The sequence below is a fragment of the Sparus aurata genome, chromosome 14 (genome assembly GCF_900880675.1).
Source record: "Sparus aurata chromosome 14, fSpaAur1.1, whole genome shotgun sequence".
Lineage (NCBI taxonomy): Eukaryota > Metazoa > Chordata > Actinopteri > Spariformes > Sparidae > Sparus > Sparus aurata.
Window position 1 is genome coordinate 22,588,628 of NC_044200.1, and position 16,409 is coordinate 22,605,036.

The window sequence follows — 16,409 nt, forward strand, 5'->3', positions numbered from 1 at the left end:
TCGGGAGATCTAGACTTCATGGATCTACGTGTGCCTCCTTCTTATTCTGCCCGTTCAATGTGTCATAATGTTGATGAGTATTGATTAAAGGAACAGTTCACCTCGATATTTTCAACAAGTATTTTTAAAAGATCCATAAAGCGGAGTGTTTATGTCCACCGTTAACTAGAAATATGAGAGTAAAAAAATCAACTTTAAGTCTGTAAATGAGTGAATTTTGGACCACGTTCTGCTCCGTCTTTGGTTTAAGTGCCGTTAAGCACCACAAGTGTAAAACAACTCCTTCATATGAATCATGGCCGCCACAGAGTCGTCACGTATCCACATTATTCTTTGCCTTCTGAGCCCAGACGACGTGCTTTATGTAGTGCTCGAGTTAATATCAAAGATTAAATATGCAGTTTGTAAGTTGGGATGATGAACCCGCTCGCCTTCTGGGAGAGAGAAAGATTTCTGCTGCCGAAGTTTCTTTGTGTTTTGTTTTGGGGAGATTCTTTGAAGCCGTGTTTATTGATTCCTCTGAGAGTGTTGCGAGTCTTACAAACTGCATCTTTAAATTCTGAAGCAATACGACCTTAAAGCTTGGCGCCGTGTCTTTGTACTTTATCTCGGTGGATGGACACGCTGCAAGATTCTCACTGCAATTTTGCCACCGGATGACCTCCAGACACAAAGACTGAAATAAATGCATCTCAGCTTTCTTCATTTTTACTTCTCGTAAGCTTTCCTGTGGGCATTTCTCTCTCTGACGTTTTTGTTTTTTGAAAGCGACTTTGGTGCCAAATAACTTCAAGGATAAACCTTCGTGTGTGTCGTTGTGTGTGTGTAAGTTCCAAGTACTGGACTGTCATCTGAGTTGAATGTTTCATGAGTGACGACAATGAGAAATAAGGGGAACAAACACTTGTGTATTAAATAATCTGGTGGTACTTTTATAAAAAACAAACAAAAAAAAAAGCAACTGTTGATATGTGAAGCTTTGTTTTTGAAGTTTTTCCGTCAGATTTCACCAGCTTCTCAAAGCAAACTGCCACATTAGCTGCTGATGTTCGGATGTTTTCCAGAATCCCGCTGGGAAAACATGGTGTCTCACATTTTGCTGCTTAATCTACAGAAAGTTCATAAAAAATAATAAGCCTTTGGATCCAGTAATCTCTTTAAAACATCTCTATCTCTTATTCCTCCTCCAATGCGAACTTGTTTCTGCCTTCTTTTTGCTGCCGGCGAGTGCCTTCACGAGTGGAACTGAACGTAGATTTGGAAGTAAAAGCCAAATAAAGGAGTCAAAAGTGCATGTTTGTGATTCATTACAGGAAGATCATAAACCAGGAGATGTTGTTATAAAGTATTTCAGAGAGGGCAAAGTTGTCAAGAACAATTTATTAACATTCACTTCAGTTTCAGGCGTTTATGAAAGAACAAAGACATGACAAACAGATAAAGAGCAGGTCTGTTATACTGAACAGGTGTCAGGAGCTGTTGAGCCAGATCCATTTTCTGATATAAATAGTTTTCTCTGTTTATAACTTGAGAACTGATTAAGAAAAAGGTTTGCCACGATAATCTTAATTTTCTCAATCAGGTTTCTTAATATTTTTTTTTTTCATCCAAGGATTTCCATGTCTGAAACCAAATGGACAAAAAAAATTCCTGGTTTTTTTTTTCTCCAACAATTATTTTTTTCCCTGCCCATTTTTTTCTAGATATTTTTTTTATCCAGAATTTTTTTTTCTGGCCAAAAAATGTTTTGTTTTTTTACCAACATTTTTTTTTTCAAAAGTTTTTTTCCTGCCCAATTCTTTGTTTCAAAAATAATTTCCAGAATTTTTTTTTTTCTTCCCCAACAATTTTTTTCCCCATAAAAGTTTTGTTTTTCCAAAAAATGTTTGTTTTTTCCAAAGGAAAATTTTCATGAAAAACAACAAACGGGATAGTTTATTTGTCCCCATAAAGATTTTACCAGGAGATTTTGTTTAAAAAAAGAAAAATAATAAGATTCTCAAAAACATTTTCCAGGAGAATTCTTTTCCATGTGTTAAACTGAATGGGACAAAAAAAATTCTAGGAAAATTAAGAAAAGATAAAAAAGAATTAAATGCCTGAAAAATAAAAAAAATTCTCTCCAAAATAAAATTCTAATTGGTTTCACACATGAAAATAAATCTTTTCCACATAATTTTTTGGGGTGTGTACGACACTAACCATAAAAGGAATTGGATATTAACATTTTAGCACTTATTAATTTGTTAGTAACATCCTTTCCGAGAATGGCATTTTAATTACAGATACTAACGTTAGCTAGCTAGGAGATGGAAGCACTTTGAATTTGCTCAGCCGAATGTAAAACCTGAGATGGCGGATTATTTCTGCGTCACTAACCAATGGCTCTGCAGCAATTCATGTTTTCTGTGTATTTTGTTATTTCATGCGGACGGCTGCAATTAACACTCTCGTAATACTAACAACAAAATAAATCTAAAGAAAACATAGACTAATGTTTTTCTTTTTGTCGGGCCTTTCTGCTACTCGTTTTTTTGATAAAACATCGAGATTTCACAGAAATATTCGTCAACATTGTGGTGAATTAATTTACAAACCACTGACTAACATACTGTATTATTAAAGATGAAAACTTGTTTGGTACAAAACCTGAGAACAGTGTTTGTTTTAGTGGCACACGGCTCTGTTGTCTGTATATTCTCCATGTTTTAGATCAGATGAGTGAATATTAAAGGATGTTTAGTTGAGTGGTTTCAGAGGAAAATGTTGATGTGGAATGACTGGATGAAGGATCAGCACAGGGAACTGAGCCTTCACTGTAAGTAGATGTTTGTGTGTTTTAATGATGTTAAACTGAAGCGTATTATGTTTTATGAGGCACAAGTAATCAACCGTTTTGAGAGATTTTGAATGTCATACAGAAAGTTGCCCACTAGTACTGATGTTCCTACCAACATCGTGAGGGTTTCAATGTGTTTATACCATTGTATAACAGTTTGTACATCAAATACAACTCTCCCATTGTTTATTCTTGTAACATCATTGTAGGAAACAAATGGTTTTGGATGGACTGGACCAAGTTGTAGACTTTTGAATCAGACAGAAACAGCACTACCAGTAACCAGGAAGCAACTGGTCTGGACTGGACTGGAGCCCAAATCGGTGACTCTTCTGAGGAAGTGGAGAAGTGGGCAGAAAATCCAGATCTAGGGAGTCCAAATGTCCAATAAAAGATGTTTATACAAATGGAAAGATGTCTTTTGTCTTGGTGTCTGTCACTTTTGCTGAACAAAAACGTGTAAGTATCATAAACGTGTGTTTGACATGGGGATTGTTTCCGTCGCTGTTCCAAAATCCATTAAAAAGAGCCGAACCTTCAAATAGTCGGCCAACTACTGCATGATTTTAGTCGGTTTTTGTTGATATTTTGGACAATTGGTGCCATTACAAGTATGCCGAATTGTGTATCAGCACTTCCTGGTTGCATTGTGACCATGAATGTAAACATAAGTGTCACTGGATTACTTAAGAAATTAAAATAACTTAAATGTGAAGATTCCAGGGGGAGTTCTGAATGGACAAAAAATTGAAGTTACTCTATTGAATTGATGTTTCATTTCTGTCTGTTCACATTTGACTCAGGTATAACTCCAAAAACTAGGAGCTGCACGTCACATCCACAACAGCTGACCGTCCAAATCAGCAGGCGAACAACTTCACAATCTCAGCCTGTATTTGTTGACATTTTGGCCAATTGGTGCCATTAACTGTACGCTGAGTTGTGTATTAGCCTTTCCTGTTTACAGTGGACCCGTCAACTATCACTGGATTAGTTAAATACTTAAGAAAACTTAAAAATGTTAAGATTCCAGGGCAAGTTCTGATACGTCTGTTTTCTATGATTTTTGAGGCGACAGTCCAAATCAGCTAGATGAAAATTAAAAAAGCTCAAAGTTAAATGCGCTGTTGCTGTGTCATGAAAAGTATGCCGAATTAGCTTTTAGCACTTCCTGTTTGCAGTGTGACTATGAATGTCCACATTAGAATCACTGGATTAGTTCCACACTAAAGAAAACCTTAAAAACGTGAAAATTACAGGGAAGTTCTGGAGCGTCTTTTTTCAGTGATTTCTAATCAGATTTATGCACGTTTATTCTAGATTCACATAACAGACAATGATATCCTCGATAAGTTTAAGTTAATTTTAATCAAATGTATGTTTGACTTCTGTGCGTTGACAAAAGAATTCTTCAACCTGATGACAAAAAGCACAGCTTGGTAAGTTTTTCTGTCCTGTTTATTATTTTTCTAAATTCACTTGAACCAAGTGAATCAATGCGAGAGCAGCAGCAGCATCTACAAACGGTGATGAAGCAGAAACAACACACTGATTTTAACAGAAGTTAAATTTTATTCAGTTTCACACAAAAGTCTCAACAGAAAATATCAGAAATTAGAGATCTCATATATTCATCTTATTATTTAAAGAGCTCATACAAAATCGGCTGCTTAAATAAACTCGAGCATCTTAAATAAACATTCAATAAATAATAAAGATGTTGGGTAACACTTCTGGAATTTCCAAATAATATTCTTGGAAGCTTCCTGGAAAGAAAAAAAAATGTCATTTGGATTCACTTCATGTTCAACTGACGCTGTTCTAATTTATTTATAGTTTAACTTGGTGATTCTTTCAGTCAGTGCTCACCAGAACAAGAACACAAATCAAGTGTAAATATACAATTTTCAATAAATAAAATGTGTTTCTATGACGAAATGACATTTCTTTCCACAAAACTTTCAATGAAATAATTCGGAAATTACAACCTGTAAAAAAACACAAAATAAAAGGGTGACACTTTATTTTATGGGTCCATAATTTTAGAATAATTTCTTAATAATTTACAAAAAGTCTCCTGGAAAGAACCAAGTATTTGTTACTCATTGTAGAGAAAACACAGAGCAGACTTGTTATTCTCATAAATACATCTAAATTATTGCTTTTATTTCAAATTTCTCTCCTTCTGGAATAAAACTGCCCCCCAAAATCCCAAATTTTAAGACTTTTTTCATACAATTAGTATCAAACTCAGAATTATTTCCAGGAACTCTCTTTTAAATTATAAACCCATAAAATAAAACATCGCCACAAGCAGCGTTACCGATGAGTGGGCAAGACCAAAAGTCCTGATCTGACTTTTTTTAAACCCAAATTCAGATGAGAGGATGACGTACAATCAGTATTTAGAGGGTGTCGGGTGGTAAACAGGAAGGTTTGGAGTTCCCCCCCTTTTTTTTTAAGTGTGAAAAAGTTCAGCTAACCAAAAAAAAAAAACACAATCAGGTGAAGTTGAGGTAAAGGAATGGAAAATAATTAAATGATTTCGAGGTTTACGTATCTTTTAAGAATAAGTCTGATGATGTTTTTCCTTCTTACTATAAGAGAATCCCATTTAAAGACCAAAACCAACAATGAACTGATGTTCAAACAAGTATTTTGCACCATCGCGCTCCATTTTTGATGCAAACTTGGTGACATGTTCGGATCAATCCGCCACTGAAAACACTGTTCCCCAGTTTTGCATCTGTAAATTTAATATCTTTGAGTTTTAGATGGTGAAATTAAGCGATAAGGAAAATAACTGTTAGTTGAAGTCCTGTTTAAAACTCGAGTCCGCAGCTGTTCAGGGGTTTACCGAGCCTGTGAGTCACTGACCTTCAGTAGGAACTGATGGGAAGTCAGAAAGCATTAAGAGATTAACTAAAACACTGTTGGATTTGGTCTTACTAATAAGAAAAATACAGCGTAATGGCAGCTTCTTAAAGAGCGGCTCATACTGACAGAAAGTGCGGACATGTGCCTTGTGGGGATGTAGATAAAATTAAAACACAAAACTAAATGTTTATTTGGCGATTTATGCATTTTAAATTCTATGGTTATCGCGAAGAGAATAAACTAATCTCTCATACATGTTTCTGCTGTTTGAGAGTGTGTCCAGGTGAGGACAGACTGTGTGTCTCAGCTGACGTAGGTGAGGATGACCGACTGGATCGGCAGCCTGCACACCGGACACAGCTTGTTCCTCTTCTTCAGCTTCCTGGCGCAGACGTAGCAGGCTATGAGGTGTCCGGTCCGTCCGTGGACGATGCAGCCGTTCTTCGGCCGGGACTGACAGATGAGACACGGGTCCAGGCACGACTCCGGCAGACGCCACTCCGCCGACACGCTGCGCTCCAGATCAGGGATGGTGGGAAGAGGAGCCGACACGCTGCGCTCCAGATCGGGGACAAGTGGAGGCGGTGGTGGTAGCGTCGGAGGGGGATCGGTGGGGGAAGACGGGAGAAGCTCCTGGGAGTCGATGGAGGAGGAGTAGGAGGAAGAGGGCTGGGAGTCAGGAGTCCAGAGCTTCTGCTGAGAGAAGGAGGAGGAGGAGGAAGGCTGGGAGAAGGTGAGGAGATCCTGGGAGTTAGGAGCCGAGGAGGAGGAGTCAGGAGCGGAGAGGGTGGAGTCACTGAGGCATTGTGACAGGATGGGAGTTTTGGCTCTTTTCCCATCTGGAACATCGACTCCTTCGTTCTCCTCGACATCAGATCCTTCAAGACAAAACCAGCCAATCAGTCAACACCAGCTTGTGCAACAGTTCTGGTGATTAGTAGCAAAGACGGTGAGACAGAACAGACTACAGTATCTTTTTAAAAACTCCTCAAAAGCTCTTCATAAATGCAGGAACCTACCTGGAGCTTCTTTGGTTTCTGATTGGTCGGTTGGCTTTGGGGGCAGGGCTTTGGGACTGGAGGAGTTGGGCTTTGTAATATCCTCCGGCAGCCAATCAAGGCGCAGCGTCCAGCAGCGCAGACAGTTTCTGGGTAGAGGAGGATTCAACTCGTCACACTTGGCGCACCGCCAGTAGTCCTGAGAGAGAAACACACACACAGTCAGACCTTCATAACAACAACAACAAGTGTGTATTTGTGTTTCTTTGAAGTGTGTGTCTGACTTACGGCTTCAGTGATCTCTGTGTCTTCATCAAAGGAGTCTTCATCCTCCGCCTCGAAGATGGTGACCTCATACACCTGGACACGGACGAGACAGGTGAACAAACGGCCGAGTATTCCTGAGTGATGCTTTTATTTAGAGCAACATTATGTACCGCTTCTGCACAACCACGGTCGGAAATACTAATCCCAGATCTGTAACAGTTTCTCAGACAAAACTGACTGATCCTGAGCCGTCATTTCAAAATATATTTTATATGGCTAGCCGAGAAATTGTGAAAACATCTTACCGAGATGTATCTGAAATTCCCAGATTAGACTAGATTCAGTAGTTCTAATCTAGCATCAACACAAATCCAACAAAACGACAAAAACTGAGAATACGTTTGATAGTCTCAACACTTTGTGACTTCCCGTCTGTGGTGAGTGTTTGATGTGCATCCATCCAAGAGTGCAATTGAAAAATCATTAAAATACAAATGAGACGTGTTTTTGTTTTGTTTTTAATATTTTGGGTAAATTAATTAGTGTACTAATCCAGTAATACTTTTTTTCCTTCACAATAAATAAAACAGTTGTAAGATTAATTGATTAAACTGCTGGTGCAGCGCTAATGGAGACTGTTTTCAGCAGCAGATTAATCCACATTTGGTGCTCTGATGAGTGTCTGTGGCAGCGGAACGGTGTGGGAGTAAACTTTGGTGTGTGTGTGTGTTCACGTTAATAAATGGAAGATGTTGACCACTCAATCCTCATAGCAGACTATGACACACACACAAAACACTGATGGTTTGAGCCTAAAGGATCAGTCAGATTATATTCTATGGTTATGTTTCTGTGTTTACCTGATCATCTGCGGACAGAGAGGCGTCGTCTTCGTTGTAGTCGTCGGAGGCGATGGACTCGACCTCAAATTCAACGCTGAAGTTGTCGCTGTCGGAGTCTGAGGCTGCAACCGTGACCTCTGACCTCCCAGACTACAAACACACACACAGTCAGCATTATAAAACAAAAACCAATTCTAGCTTAATCAAATAAAAGCTGTGTGTGTGTGTGTATAATACTCACCGAGCTGTGTGAGTCAGATGATTGGCTGCTGTGTCTGTCCCGCCCACTCCCCAATCCACCAATAACACACCAGGATAGGCTGTCATCAAAGGTCAAGGAGTAGCTGTCAGACCTCCTCCTCTTCCTCCCTTCTCCTTCCTCTTCGTCCTCTGACTCCTCCTCATCTTCATCATTCTCCACACTGTGGGAGGGTCCTGAGGAGATAAAGTGGGCGGGGTTTAAGTCACAACATCACAGGTTTGTTTGGGGTATTTAATGAGGGGGGGGGGAGCCTCAGGGGAGGAACTCACCTGGCTCACTGCTCCTGCAGCTCCTCCTCCTCCTTCGTCGCCTGCCCCTCCTCTCTGGTGATGAAGAGCGACTTTCTGAATCTGCCTCCTGAAAACAAAAACACAAATTCAGTCTCTCATTTTGATTATTTAAGATATTGTTTATAACTCAGTACTTTGTTTCTTGTACAGGGAGAAGATCACCAAACTCCCTTTAAAAATGATGTAATTATAACATGACTCCACGCTTGTTCTCGCTGTTCTTCTTCAGTTTTGTCAACAAGTTGCCTCTTTGATTGTTCACATGACATTTAATCTCAAAGTCTGTCATGAAGTGAATCTAAAAGTAAAGTGTATTTTATGCTCAAAACAGACAAACACTATAATTATGTGCAACAAAGCTCCTAAAATATTTTGAATGCAGTGCAACAACACATTATTATTTCCACAGTGTGTTATCAGACTGTGTTTGTGTGTCTCACCTCCGTCCCTCGGTCCGTCTGACTGCTACTGTGCGTTTCACTTGAACTTGGTAGTGACTCTATGAGAAAGAGAGAAAGACGGTTAGATTTACTCAATGTGAACAGGAAGAAAACAAGGGGAGAGGTAAAAAAAAAAGAAAGTGAGGAGGACTGTGAAGAAAGAGGAGGAGGGGGAGGGGAGCAAAGCCAGAAAAGGAAGATGAGACATGTAAAATAAAAGAGGTACATGAAGGAGTGCAATGGCAAAGAGGAAATGAAGAAAAAGGGGTAATAAAAAAGAGGAAATTCTTCTTGACCGTTCTAACATGACATGGTTTATAAAAAGGAGGGAGAGACAGAGAAGGACACAGAAGAAACAGAATGAGAGGCTGAAAATGGAATAAAAGAGGGAAGAGCTGAATCCAAATGTTCCAGACTTCCTCATCACAACATCCAGTTCGCTGTGCTTCTAAACTTAAATCTCCCAATTTTCCTATTTGGGTTTAAACAGTATTGACATTCAAGTGCAAGGTTGTGTCTCTACACACAAAGAAGTTCCTGTCGTCATAATAATATACACACTGCAAGACATCAACAGAGGATAACATGTTTTTTGTCTCTGTTAATCTTTAGATTACAATGTGTACGATCACAGAGGTTCAGTCAGAAGCTACAAAAGCACTGAGAGCTGAACACGGTTCTCTTAAAACTCAGTCAAACTTCCCAGAGTTAAAGAGGTGATGAAGAGGCGAATCAGCACATCATCATGTGGCCAGAAGTGCCTTCAGAGAGCACTCGGCACTCGTGGATTTCCTGGGAACGAGCCCATTAAGTCAGAGAGCGTGATGGAGTTTGGACATTAGAGATTCAGCCAGATAGAAAGAAGAGCAGTCTCACCTTCAGCCTTCACGGCCACCAGGTTCTTGGTGATCATAGCAAACAGAACTCTGAAACAGAAACATGTTTCCGATTTCAACATGAGGGTTTTTTGCTTACTTTTATTTTCAAAGCACAGAAGCTGTATTGAATCTGAACCTCACCGTGGCTCTTTAACAGAGAAGCTGTCGACTCCCAGCACCCGCCCCAGTGCATCCTGGGAGCAGTGGACGATGTGCTGCTGCTTCTGGTCGTACAGCTGCTTCTGGATGATGTACTGACCCAGGTAGAACATCACCTGCAGGGGGAGCGCCACAGATGCATCAAACTCCAAGCAGCACAGACAACAACCTTGACTGAATAAAGCATTAATATGGACGGGAACTTTATCGGAATTTATTGTTTCTACAGGTTCACGGCTCCAGGAAACATCGCTGTACCTCCTTCATGGTGAAAACATCTTTAGTGGCTCCTGCATCTTGCAGTAAAGTGTGGAACTCTACCTTTGGTCTGACCTAAACATACAAAAAGAAAAGCATTCAGTAAAACAGGAAACAGTCACTTTCAGTTAACAGCCAGGAAATTAGACAATGACTAGTTTCACTCACCAGTTTGTTGTCGTCAGAGGCGTCGGCATGGAGCTCCCCGTCAGCTGACATGGTGAAGCTGATGGTTCCTGCACACAAACAGGTCATTAGTGATTTTACACAGGAACAGGAACAGGAACACCACATATAATTCAATTTAATACTGTTTCCAAATTAGGAGAGGAAGTTGCAAAACCATAAGAGACTAAATGATCTAAAAGTGTTTATCATAATCATATTTTTCAGTACTTTCCAGCAGATGTAATTCCTATTAATATCAGTAATTAACACAGACAACAACAAGCTTGTGGATGGATTAACCAATTGAAAATGCCTTTAAGCCGTTCCTAAAATCAACTCATGCCCATAATGAAGCAACAAGCACACAAGCTACTAGCTGGCAGTGCTGACAGTGTTCGCTCTGTGTTTGATCAGATGGTATAGACGGAAACTACAGGATTAAAAAGCCTCCTACAGAATCATCCACTAGAACAATAATCCAATGTTTAGTTTGTAGGCGTGTGACATCTCCTGACAGCCTGCAGTCAGATACAAAAACATCTTCATACTACATTTACTGCCTTTGGCAACAGGAGGGAATAATTGAAATACATTTTTGTGAGGAAAGCTTCTTTAAGACGTTTCAAGACCTATTCCATAAAAACCACTAGACTAAAAATACTGAGTTTGTTTGCCGTCTTTGAGACTCTTTCCTTTTTATGCTAGTACTGCATTAGCATTAGCTAAGCTATTTTAGGCAAGGCAAGTATATTTATATATCACCTCATATTACACAGAGGTTATTCAAACTACTTCACAAGCAGAAAATACTAAAAAACAGACATTTCTAGTGTAGAAGTGTTGATTTAGGACGGCTTTAAGGAAACCAACACCAGAAATTCTTGAGGAAAAATGAAATATGTCATCATCCTGTAGGCTGCTGAAACCAAAGTGGTTTGTCTGACTAAGTATATGAACAGCTGAGGTGCCAGATGTTTGTTTCTCCTCTTTGACAGAGCGTTCAGACAAACTTCCCTCATAAAATGAAATCTTCACTCAAATCTGATAAAATCCACTCACCGAATGCAAATCCTTAAAATCCCTCATCAAATCTTAGACACCACAATTTCTACTCCCCTCATTCATTCTCTGTAATCCTTTTAACTGTTGATGTGATTAAGGTTCATCAAGAGATTGAGATCTGGCATGATCAAATAACCGCTGCAGCCTCATGTATCCATGAACACAAAAAACTGTTAAGTCTAATTCAATCCAGTGAAACCACAGAGTTGAATCATCTTCCGTACAAGCTGTACAAAGATGACTAATATCAGATCTTCAGTTCACTTCATCATACATAATGACTCGTTTATTCAGCTTTATATTCATCTTGTTTTTGTAGATAGATACTGAGCAGTGTTTCTAATGCTTCTGGACAACACAAATGGAAAGGACAAATATTGTAAATACCGAGTACAAAGCAATACAAGTCAACAACACCACAAACCACAGCTACAGCTTTTATTGCCGCCAATGTCTCTAGATTAAAGATTACAAACCCTATAACTGGTTGAGGCTATAGATGAAAATGAGCCTCTTGGCTAATTCTGGCATATTTACAGTTATGTTCATTAAGATGGATAAAAACAACAAACAAACTAGAGCCTCCAAAATGACCATGAAGATGAAGCAACAGGTCTCTGGAACATTGGCAACTATTTTGATAATTAAGTAATCATTTTACTTCATCAGTATTCAGTTAAAATGCCAAAACAAACACTGGATTCTGCTTCTCAAATGTGTTTTTGTTTAGTTATACTTTTGGCATTTGGACAAAACAATCAATTTCAACACGCTGCAGGCAGATTTCTGGCCAAGTGATTTCAAAGATCATTCAAAATGCAGACAAAAACACTTTAAAATGTTGAAAAACTTCTGTGCAATGAACTGTGCTCCATTGATATACATGAACTGAAGAACAAACTCTCTAAATGTGTAAAACTAAAACTTAAACAGCTCCTTTTGACATTTCCTTGGAATTACTGTAAACACTTACAACAGAAAGTTACCAGATTAACAGTTTAAGGAGTTATTTCTCAGTTATTATTTCTATTATATAGTTAATCATCGTGCACACAGTACTTTTGGACATGAAGATGATATAAATTTAAACCTTACCAGTATTTAAAGTGTAGAAAGTATCAGCAGTCCATCCTGTTCAAGAAAAAAGCATATAAAGTGCTGTCAGAGTGGAGCAGAGATGATCTGCAGCCTCTTATAGAGCAGCTGAGACATGTCAGGACTAGACCAGCCTATGGCCCGGCCTAGCCAGGCTGGGGCCTATCAGGGCCTAACAGGGCCACTCCATGCTGAGTCAGCAGTACTCATGTTGTATGTTCATGTGTAGACTGACTGGAACAGCTGATTTACTCACACCGATCTGTACAGACATGCCGAGACTAGTCCAGGATGACTCATGCCTATCAAAGTTTGATAACCACACTAACCACAAGAGTACTACCCAGGAGTGACCCGGGCCAAACAGGGCTAAATCATAGATGTGACACTGACATGACCTCAGTATAATTCCACAGCAGGACTGCCCTCGGGCTTTAAGGAAAATGGAGAAGTGGAACAAATAATCTAACCAGGAATATTTTTCTGTGTCATTTATTTGTCCAGCCAACTGAATTAAATGTAGTCACACCCAAAAAAACATTTTAATACTGTTGTAATTGGTTGTTTTCTTTTCCAGAAGGCTGTCTCGACATGTTTTTCAAATTGCAGACTGACTGGGTGTGAAATACCACGAGACTTAAAAATATAAATATATTCAAAAATTAGCATGTCAGTTGAGTTTACTGGCTGCAGCTTCCTAAAAATGAAGGATTTGCTACTTCTCTTTGAAATTTATGACAGCATTTTTCACATTTAAGTGTTCATATGTCTACATTTATAGACTAATTGATTAAGTGCGACCAGCAGATTAATCATTTGTCTTGTGTGTTGTAAACACACTAGATAGCATCTTCACATTATTGAATTATTTTCCTGCTAACAATGTGGGAGGTAGTAAATTAACCCTTAAACTACTAACAGCAGCTGACAGACTGACTGGCTTGACCTCAGAAAACCCTGACCTGAAGGCTGACAGTCTGCATGGGGCCACTTAACATGACAGCTGGATCAGAAGACATTAGTAAGAGTGACTGATGTGTTAAGTAATTACTGGGAATGCACATTTTTAGTAAATTTCTTTAATTGATGCCATATCAATCTTCTAATAATATATGTTATATGTTGGAAGTTTTTTACAGTAGAAAAATCTTTTAACCACTGACTTGATCTATGATCATTCCTTAATTAGAGCAGGTTACATTATGAGTTAAAAAGACCAGGGAAAGTTAAAGAAACAAGTAAGTTGATTAATAAACTTAACACAACATAACTAATGGAGGACAGTTCTGAAGAAATTGCGGTTCTGAATGATGGTGGTTAAAAAGCTGTAACACAACTTAATAACACAAAATAATGAGAATTGGCCCAATAAAATTTTACCTACACTGATGTTATTAAATGGCTTAATTGCAATAATATCAGTTTATAAACCATTTTAATCAAAGATGCTTTTTTGATACATCTGTGACCAACTATGGTTGTCAATTAATACATAATTAAATTAATTAGCAATTAATTGATTGATAATTCATCATCATCATCATCATCCCTTGTAAATACACCTCATTTAACACACTACACACACAAAAAAAATTAAAATCTTCTCATCTAATTCTCAGTGACTGATCAAAGAGGCACGTTTCCCAAAATATCTTCATATTTGGTTTAAGCCCTGCTCAGACCCAGCCCATGCTGGTCAGCCTTGTTTGGCTGGAGTGTGAATATGTCTGGGCAGATGTCAGCGTGACTGTACAGAAAACATGACGAGTACACGACGTACAGAGGACAAACAGCACGAGTCAGCTGCTCAACACACAACACAAACACACTCAGTGAAAATATGCCCGGACTTGTCCCGCTCTCTCCTCCCACCCCCTCTCTCACTTTTTACTACACCAACAGACCTGATGGAGGCAGACTAAACACCATCACCATGCCAGGATTGATTCACTACACCTTCACGTGCATCGATGAATGACCTCAACGCGTGTACAGTTCAAACAGCTGATGGATTTAAACAATCACAACATACAGAACAGTGAAACTAATGTTGCAGAGGTTAGTTTGCTAACTCTTAAGTTAAACAATCTGTGGACGCCAATGATGCTAATGCTGAAATTGGTCTGCTGTTTTACTGTGACAGCTTTGTTTTATCTGGACATTATAGGCCAGTTTTAAATCTACTGTTCCACAAATATGATAGTGAAGCGGCCAACAGTTAGCATGGAACACCAAACCGAATATGTTGCATCGGGCTAATTCATTAGCTCCTCTATGTATTAGCTTGCAGGCTAAAAACAAAGACACGTCTATCTTCAAATTGAGTTCAGTTAGGTTAAAACATAACATTATCGACAGCGTATGATTTCAAATTGAACCCCAAATTGTTAATATTAAATGCTAAAACAACTACGACATAACAGTTAATCATAAATTATACAGTTACCGTTAGCTAACTTACAAAAACTTGAGAGGCTTAACGTTAGCCAAGCTAATTTAACGTTACCTCACAAAAAACAATTTAGCTAATGTACAAAATTCAATACGAACAAACGCCCCCAGTAAAACCTGTGACGGTTTTCTACCTTAAGAAAATGGTTTAAAATCGGTTTATTTACCGGAGAATAGCAGCGACAAACAGCCGCGTCGCTGCTCCTCGTTTCAGCTCGACTCTACTCAAGAAAACACGAGGCTCTGCGGCCTACTAGCACGCCGCCGCTAACTTCTTGCTTCTACTATTACAGCAGTAAACACAGGCGTGATAAAGTATAGTTTAAGTATAGTTTACCTACCTTTTCAGGTACTCTTGATAAAATTATATCCTTCAACAGCGTTTCTCTGCCACTTTAGTGAACATTTGAACTACCAACAGTCGCTCTCTTTAGCAACTGTTCAGTTGATCCTCCACAGACTGCAGTTGGTGTCGCGCCCCTGCTGGCCGAACACTGGCACTGCAGCCGCAGCTGTGGCTGTGACGTAGACACACAGTCAGCACGTTTTTTTTGTACTTTTCCAGCTCTCTAGTAAAATTACCTAAAGTGGCAAAATATACAGAATTTACCTTTAACTGATTTCAATAATAAAGATAATAATAGTTATAATCTTGATTCACAGAGCACCTTTAAAAACCAGAGTTTACAAAGTGCTTTTTATCCACAAAACACAGGATAATCGGCAATCATCGATACATTGAGATTTATTGAATTTGTCAGTCCGATTCAGAGTTTTTGACTCATTCTCACTGTAACATCTCTTCAAACTCTATATATTTTTAATGCTTCATTCTCACCCAACTATTACAAAGCTTCATTCTCTTCAGACAAGACTTCAAATTAATTAAAGTCACCAATTCAGTTTAGCCTTAGTTTTTCAACAAATCCTACATTATTTCAGTTTTATATATTCTGGATTCTTATTAAAATTTTTCACAGCCAGCAATCTGCATTTGGCTTCAGCTGGTCAACAGGGAGCATTCACAACCGCAAGTTCTTCAGAACTTGCCTTCTCTAGTTAAGATATGTCACAGAATAAACAATCAAGTGAAACACTAAAATATTCCAATATCCCTAACTAATTTTGAGTAGTCTATAATGTGTTAATGAGAATGAATTAAATGGGTTTAAATGTTTCTAAGAACTATAAAATCAAATAAATGACTCAAAAGACCCTAGGTAATTTTTTCCCCCTGTTCTTTACTATTACTATATATAAATATAATGCTGAGCAGAGTGGAACTTTTATGTTCTATGACTACACATGCATTAATAACATTAATATACTAGTATGTTGATTATAAATATTCATACTGCTACATTTGCACAATTTACTTATAGTCTATTGTATTGTATATATTGTCCATAGACATTTTTTTAATGTCACCGCTCTTTAATGTATTATTTATTTTTAATTATATTTTTTAATCTCTTGACCAAATATAAAAAAATACAAATAAAATTGCAAAATGAGCCAATAGA

The 16,409-nt window shown here is 38.4% G+C and overlaps 2 protein-coding genes across 3 annotated transcripts in view; both read right to left on the reverse strand.

The window, feature by feature from the left end:
- The window catches only part of nup107 (nucleoporin 107), a 32,845-nt gene that overhangs the window by 7,493 nt on the left and 8,943 nt on the right, over positions 1-16,409 (reverse strand). The gene's annotated exons all lie outside the window — the stretch shown is intronic.
- mdm2 (MDM2 proto-oncogene) lies at positions 4,392-15,385 on the reverse strand. Of its 2 annotated transcripts, XM_030440176.1 has the most exons (13): positions 15,228-15,385; positions 12,436-12,471; positions 10,279-10,346; positions 10,111-10,185; positions 9,835-9,968; positions 9,692-9,741; positions 8,816-8,874; positions 8,355-8,442; positions 8,065-8,258; positions 7,842-7,973; positions 7,003-7,074; positions 6,736-6,913; positions 4,392-6,594 (listed from the first exon to the last, which is right to left on the reverse strand). In XM_030440176.1, exons 3-13 carry the CDS (start codon positions 10,327-10,329, stop codon positions 6,020-6,022), a joined length of 1,608 nt encoding a protein of 535 aa, XP_030296036.1. In that variant the 5' UTR covers positions 10,330-10,346; positions 12,436-12,471; positions 15,228-15,385; the 3' UTR covers positions 4,392-6,019. The 2 variants fall into 2 exon arrangements, with proteins under 2 accessions (XP_030296036.1, XP_030296037.1); XM_030440177.1 differs by lacking the exon at positions 12,436-12,471.

Bases quoted from the DNA above. Each gene is read 5' to 3' on its own strand.
- mdm2 (XM_030440177.1), bottom strand. From the start codon at position 10,329: ATGTCAGCTGACGGGGAGCTCCATGCCGACGCCTCTGACGACAACAAA. The intron at 10,186-10,278 runs GTGAGTGAAACT...TTGTATGTTTAG, and splicing joins CCTCTGACGACAACAAACTG to GTCAGACCAAAGGTAGAGTT. The intron at 8,443-8,815 runs GTGAGACACACA...TTTTGTTTTCAG, and splicing joins AGACGGACCGAGGGACGGAG to GAGGCAGATTCAGAAAGTCG.